Source organism: Heptranchias perlo, chromosome 3, assembly GCF_035084215.1.
Source record: "Heptranchias perlo isolate sHepPer1 chromosome 3, sHepPer1.hap1, whole genome shotgun sequence".
Taxonomy (NCBI): Eukaryota; Metazoa; Chordata; class Chondrichthyes; order Hexanchiformes; family Hexanchidae; genus Heptranchias; species Heptranchias perlo.
Genome location: NC_090327.1, coordinates 95528604 through 95538841, shown reverse-complemented (window position 1 = coordinate 95538841; position 10238 = coordinate 95528604). Strand labels below are relative to the sequence as shown.

Below are 10238 nucleotides of genomic sequence, written 5' to 3'. Positions count from 1 at the left end.
TGCCAGGCAATGACCATCTCCAACAAGAGAGAGTCTAACCACCTCCCCTTGACATTCAACGGCATTACCATTGCCGAATCCCCCACCAACATCATCCTGGGGGTCACCATTGACCAGAAATTTAACTGGACCAGCCATACAAATACTGTGGCTACAAGAGCAGGTCAGAGGCTGGGTATTCTGCAGCAAGTTACTCACCTCCTGACTCCCCAAAGCCTTTCCACCATCTACAAGGCACAAGTCAGGAGTGTGATGGCATACTCTCCACTTGCCTGGATGAGTGCAGCTCCAACAACACTCAAGAAGTTCGACACCATCCAGGACAAAGCAGCCCGCTTGATTGGCACCCCATCCACCACCCTAAACATTCATTCCCTTCATCATCGGCGCACCGTGGTTGCAGTGTGTACCATCCACAGGATGCACTGCAGCAACTCGCGAAGGCTTCTTTGACAGCACCTCCCAAACCCGCGACTTCTAACATCTAGAAGGACAAGGGCAGCAGGCACATGGGAACAACACCTGCACGTTCCCCTCCAAGTCACACACCATCCCGACTTGGAAATATAGCGCTGTTCCTTCATCGTCGCTGGGTCAAAATCCTGGAACTCCCTTCCTAACAGCACTGTGGGAGAACCTTCACCACACGGACTGCAGCGGTTCAAGGCGGCAGCTCACCACCACCTTCTCAAGGGCAATTAGGGATGGGCAATAAATGCTGGCCTCGCCAGCGACACCCACATCCCATGAACGAATAAAAAAAATAAAGTTGTGTATAGTGTGGTCAAGCATGTAACAATGGCCAGAAAGAGAGATGGAGTTAGTGGCAAGGGAGCAAAGATTGTGCTGAAAATGATATCTTCAGTCTTCGTGATGTTGACCTGCAGGAAGTTGTGGTCCATCTAAGGCAAGCCGTCTGACAGCACAGAAGCAGTCGAGGGGTTGAGGCAGATGGTGTGCTGGATGTCCTTGCCATACATGTGGAACCTGAACGCCATACCTGCAGATGTCACCGAGGTGTAGGATGTAGATGAGGAAGAGGGGCTAAAGATAGATCCTTGGGGGATTCTGGAGGGAACAATGCAGGGGAGGGAAGAGAAGCCTTTGCTGGTGACAGCTGGCTAAATTCAGATAGTTAGGATTGGAACTGTATACAGGCAGTCCCACAAAGCTGGACAATGGAGGAGAGGTGCTAGTGGAGGAAGGCATGGTCAGCTGTGTTGAATGCTGCAGAGAGGTTAAGGAGAATGAGGACGGTCCACGCACCATAGTTAGAGTCACAGAGGATGTTGTTCATGACTTTAGTTACGGCTGTTTCATTGGAGTTGAGAAGGTTAAGTATTGATCTTGACGGTTTGTCACAATTTCCCATACCTGCTAATTTGGTGTCATCAACAAATTTCATTAGCTTTCCCTCACTTATATACAGAGCTTATCTGTATATAGTAAATAAGAGCACCCCCAACACAGACCCATGTGGAACACCATTCATCACATCTTTCAGTCTGAGAAACTTACCTTTACCCCGACCATTTGCTTTCTGCCCTCTGACCATCTCTCTATCCATGTGGCAACATTCCCCTAATTCCATGTGCCATTATTTTCCTTTTCAAAATCCATATAAACCAAATCCACTGCATTTCCTTTATCCATCCTCTGTTATTTCTTCAAAGAATTCTACAAGGTTGGTAAGGCATGACTTGCCTTTTAGAAACCTATGCTTACTAGCCCTGATTAGCTCAGGTTTCTCCAAGGGCTTAATAATTTCACCCTGTATTAAAGACAGCTGAAGTAAGACTAAATTGCATATAATTTCATGTATTCAATTCTTTTTTGAAGAATGGAGTCATATTTGCTACCCTCCAATCATCTGTCACAATTTTTCTATGCAGAGTTTTGGAAAATTATACTCAATCTCCATTTTTTTTTTAAACCTAGCTTCCCTCAGCATCATTGAGTGTAAACTATCAGGCCCTGGTGATTTATCGTCCTCAAATCAGAGTGACTTCTTTAGTCTCATCTCTGAATAATAGCCTCCACTAACTGTTCTACACCCATCTCTGGTGATTCTACAACCCCAACATCCACCTTCTCTTTGAAAACTGAGGCAAAGGACTTATTTAGTATCTGTTTCATTCCTTCATTCTCCACTTGCTTGCCTCACGAATCTCTTAGCACCCCTACCTTGAACATGCTCTTATTACTAGTGTGCTGATAAAAGGAAATAAAAAGAGTCCTTCTATGTTTTATTTTAAATTTTCTCTCCTATTCCCTCTTAACTGTTCTAATCTCTTATTTTGTGGCTTTTCTGTATACTTTATATTTTCCCTGTGATTCATTTTTATTATCTGTCCTGTAAACACTAAATGCTTTTTTTTAGTTTCAAATTTCATTTTAATTTCTTTTAATCCATGGAACACCTGCCTTTGGTACATTCTCCTTTTTTTTCTTTCCTGGAATGTATTTGACTTGTACCCTTTCCATCTCCACTAAATATTTTCCATTGCTGGTCTACAGTTCTATTTCTCAATTTTTCTTTCCATTTAATCTGGACAAGGTCCTTGATCTCATAGTGATTAGTTATTTTTAATAAACAGTAAAGTATCCTTGTCCTTGACTTTTCCTTTTTAATTTTCTATTCTCACTTTGAATCTAATTATATCGTGTTTGTTGCTATTTTTAAATCATTTCATTCTTGGGATGTGGGTGAGCATTTATTGCCCATCCCTAGTTGCCCAGACAAAGTGGTGGTGAGCCTTCTTTTTGAATGCTCGAAGCGCTTTGATACAACTAAGTGGCTTGCTAGAGCACTTCAGAGGGCAGTTAAGAATCAGTCAAGTTGGTGTAGGACTGGGGTCACATATAGGCCACACCAGGTAAGGACAGCAGTTTCCTTTCCTAAGGGGCATTAGTATACCTGTTAGGTTTTTACGACAATCCGACAGCTTCACGGTCACTTTTACTGATAAAAGAATTTTAAATAAAAAGCTGGTTTCAAACTGAATTAAAATCATGGTGGGATTTGAACTGACATTCTCTGGATTATTAGTCCACATTTTTGGATCACTAGTCCAGTAACATAACCACTATACTACCGTATCCATAAAAATTTGTTTCCCAAATGTTCCTCTAATTTTAGGTTCAAGACGTCTCTGACGGCGCGGAAGGCAGAAATCGAGGCATTGCTGGACGGGGAGCCAATGCAGGTCAACGAGCACAGGGATGATGGGTGAAAGGGACTTGGTGAGAGTTAGGATATGGGCAGCAGAGTTTTGGATGGGCTTAAGTTTATGGAGGGTGGAAGATGGGAGGCTGGGCAGGAGAGCATTGGAATAGTCAAGTCTGAAAATAAATGCATGGATGAGGGTTTCAGCAGCAGGGGTGGAGACAGGCGATATTATGGAAATGGAAGTAGGCGATCTTGGTGATGGAGAGGATATGAGGTCGGAAGCTCATCTCAAGGTCAAATAGGATTCCAAGGTTGCGAACAGTCTGGTTCAGCCTCAGACAGTGGCCAGGGAGAGGGATGGAGTCAGTGGCTAGGGAACAGGGTTCGTGGCGGGGACCAAAGACAATGGCTTCGGTCTTCCCAATATTTAATTGGAGAAAATTTCTGCTCATCCAATACTGATGTCGGACAAGCAGCATGACAAATCAGATGCAGTGGAGGGGTTGAGAGAGGTGGTGGTGAGGTAGAGCTGGGTGTCGTCAGCGTACACGTGGATTCTGACGTGTTTTTGGATGATGTCGCCAAGGGGCAGCACGTAGATGAGAAATAGGATGGGGCCAAGGATAGATCCTTGAGACTCCAGGGGTAACAGTGCGGGAGCAGGAAGAGAAGCCACTGCAGGTGATTCCCTAGCTATGACTGGATAAATAAAAATGGAACCAGGTGAGGGCAGTCCCAATCAGCTGGTCAACAGAGGAGAGGCGTTGGAGGAGGATGGTGTGGTCAACCGTGTCAAAGACTGCAGACAAGTTGAGAAGGATGAGGAGGGAAAAGTGCACCATCGTCACGGTCACATAGGATGTCATTTGGGACTTTGAAAAGGGCCATTTCAGTGCTGTGGCAGTGTACTCCCAAACCATTGCCATTCCTCAGCTCAATCCAAATGGACTTTGCTTGGACCACTTCTCTGTTTAAATCCTTATGCTCTAATATCACTACCTCTCCTGCTTTTCTTCCATCAGTAGCTCTCCTGAAGGTTTTATGTCCAGATTAAATTGCCAATATTGGCCCATCTACAGCCATATTGCAGCAGTCAGGGGAATAGTGCCTAAACATGGCGTTTAGGAGAAATTTTATTCGTCATCGTATTGAATGGAATATCACGGGGCTATTTAGGTCTTAATGACATTCTGAAGACTATGAAAGATAACAAAGGTTACTTTAAAAGGTCACATGATCATCTAAGCTACCAAGAAAGGTACCTGCACAGGGCACTCCATTGCAACTTGAGAAACAATTTGTCCACTGCAGATGTTGAGCTTGGTCTAATTAACGCGCAGGGAAAGTTGACAACTCTCCTGTTGTCTCACGTGGAATGAGTACTTAGGGTCACTAACGTACATTAATCATACAGGGGACACAATGTGTAAAGTTGTATGCCTAATGTGCTGCAGCAGCAAAAACAGAAAAGACCAACTGCAGTCGAATACTGCAGAGAGGTTGAGGAGGACAAATAGTACAAAGGATCATGGTAAAAAACAGCTCTAAGAGTTTTATGAGAAATTCAATCAGTTCGATAGGCTCTCTTCTTCAGGGGAGGTTGAGGCATAATTAGATCCATTTGCCTAGACTTTGAGGGCAACTGCTAAAGCTCCTAAATCAGAGATAATCTGAGCTAGAAAAGATTTACAAACAGAAGCCTCTGAGCCCAGAGTGTTATCCAGTCAAATTTTCCTAGGTCCTCCCGGTGGAATTTGTATCCCTTCTGATCAGAGATGTTGCCTATACTTGGTGCAATGTCATGATCTCTATATTATTGAAAAAGGACAAGTTCGGTTCTTGACCGAAATTCTACACTGCAGTCCCTGATTCCAGTCTTCCTCTATGGCTCCTCACTCAAGTTAATTCAAATGGTGTGCAACCTCAGTGTTCTATTCAACTCTGACTTGAGCTTCAGACCTCACATCTTGTCCATCACCAAAACCATCTAATTCCACCTCTTCAATATTGTCCGTCTCTATCCCTCACTTGGCCGCTGAACCCCCTCATTCATACCTTTGTCACCTCCACAGTCAACTTCTCCAACACTCTTGTAGGCCTCCTGAGCTCCATCCTGCACAAACAGCTCTGCTGTCTGTACCCCATCCCATTTTAAGTCCTGTTCACCCATTACCTCTGTCTTCGTTGACATCCACTGGCTCCCCATCCCTCAAATATTAATTTCAAAATCCTCCTCCTAGTTTATAAATCCCTTTATGGCTTTGGTCCACCTAACCTCTGCGACATGCTGCCCCATGCCCCAGCTCACATCCTATGTTCTTCAATGTCTGGATTACTCTGCAGACCCTTGCTCCACCATCAGTGGCAGAGCAGTCAGCCATCATGGTCCTGCACTTTAGAAAACTCTTCCTAAACCCCTACACCTTGTTTCATCTCACCCCACCTTCAAGAACCTCCTTAAAATCTTCCTCTTTGACCTTACCTTTGATCACCTCCCCTAACTCTTCTCCCAGTTTCAATGAATCAAACTGCTTTTGATTCATTCACATTTAGTCAATCGACTATTTGACTGATAACTGAACAGGTAAGTGCTAATTTCAGTCAATCACTGACTTTGATCCAGTGGATGTACAGACGTACAGATCAGCCATGATCTAACTGAATGGTGGAACAGGCTTAAGGGGCTGAATGTCCTACTCCTGTTCCTATCTTTTGAAGTGTGACATCTGAGGTCACACTTTCAGGCGTGACACCTTTGAAAGGCATGACACAAAGGACACACACTGGATGCAAGACTTATTCTGTAGAGAATAATGTGTTAGATGCAACTGATTTTACCTTAGAACTTTTATTGTGTATGTATTTTTCTGTACTACACAAAACATGACTACAAAGTTAAAAGAAACAATGATTGCATAATATTTAAACTGTACCTGCAGTGTTGTTGGATCTTGATCGACTGGAATGATGAGGATCACAAGATCAGATTCTATACTTAGGTACCCAAAAACATCACACTGAGGTACTGAAACATGGAGACGTAAAGTGTAAAGGATGTCGTGTACAGACACTGGTCTTCCCCCATTTAACTGCAAGAAAAAAGAAAATTAAACAGTAATAGACTGCATTAATAGACTGTAATGGATTGCAAATTTATTTTCTACAATGTCCCAGTGGTAATCAATCGTCTTTTATGAACATCACACATTAAGCATTTGGACTTTTACCTGCACCTGGTACTAACAGGTAAGTGGGGTTGTGATACAGATCAGCCATGATCTAATTGAATGGCAGAACAGGCTCGAGGGGCTGAATGCCTACTCCTGTTCTTAAAAGAGAATGTCAGCTCCATCAATAACATGGCTTTAATATAAGCAAAGCACATTTGGCATCTGTACACTACCACCAATAGAATTCTTTTCATTGAAGAGTTTACTTTCTTTCTGCCTCACTTCAAGCAACAAAAACGACTTTAAAAATGATGCCATTACATTTAGTAACTTCAGTGGAGCCCTTTTATTTTGTCATTTGGCCCCAGTGCGTGTGTTCAATTTACCAACTCAAATACATTGAACCTGGAGTCAGGAGCAAGGCATAAAATGCCACTCTACCAGAGTCAACATTATCTGATCTATGCTCCAATTACAACATGTTAATAAACCAAATCTACATTACAGGCCCTGACATTATTACACGTCTCATTAACACATTTCAGAGACAAAATTGGGTGTAATATGTTGGAATAGTTTCATCCATGTGAGCCCAGTAAGGGGTTGCTCCAAGGAATGCCTTCACCCAAGAGGGCAGTGGCCAGTTTGACTGGCAAGTCAAATGGCCAATCCCCAAACATGGAGAGCTAGGGAAGGATCTGAAGTCAAACCTTTGGCTTCCTGTCAAGCTAAAACAGGGGACAGTTGAGAGAGATCTGGTGTGAGATACAGACAGTGGAAGAACACCCACTTACAGGACAGATCAGTGACCAAGAGAATGTCGAGTGCAGACCCAAAATTGTAACAAATGCGTAGGAGGTTGAAGGAGTAGAGTGGAGTTTCAGGTGGAATGGAAATCGAAGAGGAGTGATGGAGCGGAGCACAGCAGAATTTGGGAGATGGTAGTGCCACTGGGGTGACCTATGGGCATTCTGGGAAATTCTACACAAAAATCTTCATGCATCCTAGTACCAGCCAGATGTTTCCAACTCAGACCATGATGGTAGCTTGAACTGGGCCTGACAAATAAAGAGAAAATGCTGGAAACACTCAGGTCAGGCAGCATCTGTGGAGAGAAACTGACTGAAGTTGCACATCAATAGATCAATGAATGTGTTATGGTCTTAGGATAAATAAGGTTAACAACAAAGGAAGTGCCTCAAACAACCCCGATATCACAAAATGTGTTCCCTTATTATAATTTAAACACTGGCAAGGCAAAAGGAGTTTAAAACTTAATTGGAAAGCTGTTCTTCGTCAAACTAATTCAAATCTGTCAATTATAGCTTCCGGATTGCGTCTATCCAGTTGAATGACACCTGAGAAAAGGCTCCCTGTGACTGAATTGATTGGTCACTAATAGTTGCATCCCCTTGGATTTCCTTGGTAACATGGAAGGTAGGTAAGATCATGCTTTCCCCATCCAGATCAGAAGATTCTGAGAGGTTTAGGAGAAAGTTCTTGCCCGAGTGAGAAGGGTGAGGGAACTTATAAAGCAGATCTCCAAAAGGCAAGAATGTGTTAACAGTGGAAGTTGGAAGTTTCAAAGAGGTTAAATGTTTGACAAATAGAAGTTAAAACTATACAGTTTATCACAGCTGTTAGTTAATAGCTGAAGTATCTGCACACAGAGAAACGGTATAAAGGTACAGAGAGATAATGTATGAACAAGGTTAGTTAAGCTAGAGTGAGAAGAGAAGTGAGGGGAAGCGATCGTAGATGGCCACAGATGGAGTTGATCTAACAGTGTTTTGCATTGCAGGTTAATGTCAAATAATCACATTTATTTATATTTTTTATTTACACAGAAGCAAAAGAATACATCAAATAATCTAAATATAATTCTTGACTCGTAATATTTTAAATTGCTCCAAAAATAATAAAACGGCCAAAGTCTTTACAGTCTTTCTCAATCTTTCATCTCCATGGGCTCCCTCCCATGCCACAGAGTGAAGAAACAGGGAATTGGACAACAGGAGAACCAGCAGCACTTATACTATTTCAAGCATGCTGCAACATCTCAGATTCGCCCTCATTAGACATTAACCAATTTTACCAATCGGGTGAATCTTCGATCTCTGCTCATTCTGGTGGGTTATTGGATACTTCACTTGTGTATCAAATAGCTTGGTTCCATCCACAACCTCAGCGTATTCAACAAAATTTGCATGCATTTAACATTTCAAAGCAATCGGGAATTCCTGATACAATTAACTTGCAAGTACATGTATCCTATCCCGCAAAAAAACCAGCTCACCCATCATTCTATCCTTGCTGACCTACATTGGCTCCCGGTCCCCCAATGCCTCCAATTTAAAATTTTCAGACTTGTGTTTTAAATGCCTTCCTGGACTCGCCACTCCCTATCTCTAATCTCCTTCATTCTTATAAGGCCTCCCACCCCAGAACTCTCTCTTCCTCCATCTTTGGTCTCCTGTGCATTCCGCTCCCTTCACCCTACCATCGGTGGCTCAGTCTTCAGCTGTTCAGGTCCCATTTCCTGGTACTCCCTCCCTAAACCCTCAATCTCTTCACCTTTCTCCTCCTCCTCCCTCCTTTAAGAACCCCTTAAAACCTACCACTTTGACCTCCTAATATCTCCTCATTTGGCTCGGCATCTATTTTTTCTGATTAAGCCTCTGCGAAGCAACCTGAAACATTTTTCCTACATTAAAGGCGCTATATAAATGCAAGTTGTTGTTACATGTAGTGGCTTCTCTCTGAATAACCAGTTGGTCTACTCTCCCTAAAATTATCTGTACATAGTTTTATGTATTGTCTTACTTCCCCCACACAAAGTAACTAAGAATACAGCTAATAGAAATCCATTTTAATTTTGGAATATATCGGTCAATCTAAAATGTCATATAAAGATAGCAAGACTGCACTCGGCCTCTGTCACAGTTTGGACAGAGGTTCTCTGGGTCTGTGTAAATAATTGCAGGGCTTCCCCTACACAGAAATGTTTGAATACAACTGTGATGGAGGGTGCCCACTTTAGACAATTATACCCTAAATCAAACTGAAGTAGTTTGCTTTAATTGCGTATCCAGGAATTACCTTAGCAAGGCTGTCCAACTGATCTTTGCTCCATAAAACTCGCAGCATTCCAGCACACAATGGGCAACAGGCTCCTAGAAGACATCATTAAGTGTTACAACTTTAGGCCAATTTTAGCAAGCAGTGTATTTTCACTCACTATAACTCTAGTAAATAGTTTCCCAAGTACTTTTTGTTGTGAACCAATATGACTCACATGGGCAGATTAGTGCTCGGGTGTAAAGGATCGCATTAGTGAAGCGGATAGAGCAAATTCTGGCAAGAGGACTGCATGGCCGTAACAAAGCCCTCGCGATTTTCCGCCTATTAATTTAAATGGATGGAAAATCGGCTGGGCTCAGTTACAGGTATGCAATCCTCCCCATGCGATTTTCCTCCACACATTCCATCCAGGCGATACTTTACATCAAGCATTATAAAAGGGAAATGTGCCCAATTAAACCATCCGTAGATATGTGGGAGTTCGAGATTAAGGTCAATATTCAGCAGAAATTAAAACTAACAAAAACAAATGGTCAGATTACCAGTTCTAGGAAAAGTGAGATTTTTTTCTTTACCAGGTGGAGTGACAGGCTTGCATCCATTGCTGGGGAGTAGTGAACACGTGACGGATGAACACTCTGGATGAGAACTGTAATCAGGGAGGATGCCTACAGCTTGGCAACGTCCAATATAGTCCACTGCCACACGATCAGAGTACGCAGCACACACATTATCATAGGTCTCACCATTATGACCACAGACAGGATGCTGCCCACACATATCCTTCAAAGAAAATACAAAACCGAAAACAAAGTTTT

The 10238-nt window shown here is 42.7% G+C and overlaps 1 protein-coding gene across 1 annotated transcript in view; it reads right to left on the bottom strand.

Moving 5' to 3' along the window:
* Positions 1-10238, bottom strand: part of reck (reversion-inducing-cysteine-rich protein with kazal motifs) — a 163865-nt gene that overhangs the window by 14379 nt on the left and 139248 nt on the right. The window contains exons 20-22 of the mRNA XM_067980885.1: positions 9996-10203; positions 9439-9512; positions 6103-6258 (exon numbers count right to left, since the gene is read on the bottom strand). Of these exons, the coding sequence (XP_067836986.1) occupies positions 6103-6258; positions 9439-9512; positions 9996-10203 (438 nt within the window). The remainder of the gene's footprint in view (positions 1-6102; positions 6259-9438; positions 9513-9995; positions 10204-10238) is intronic.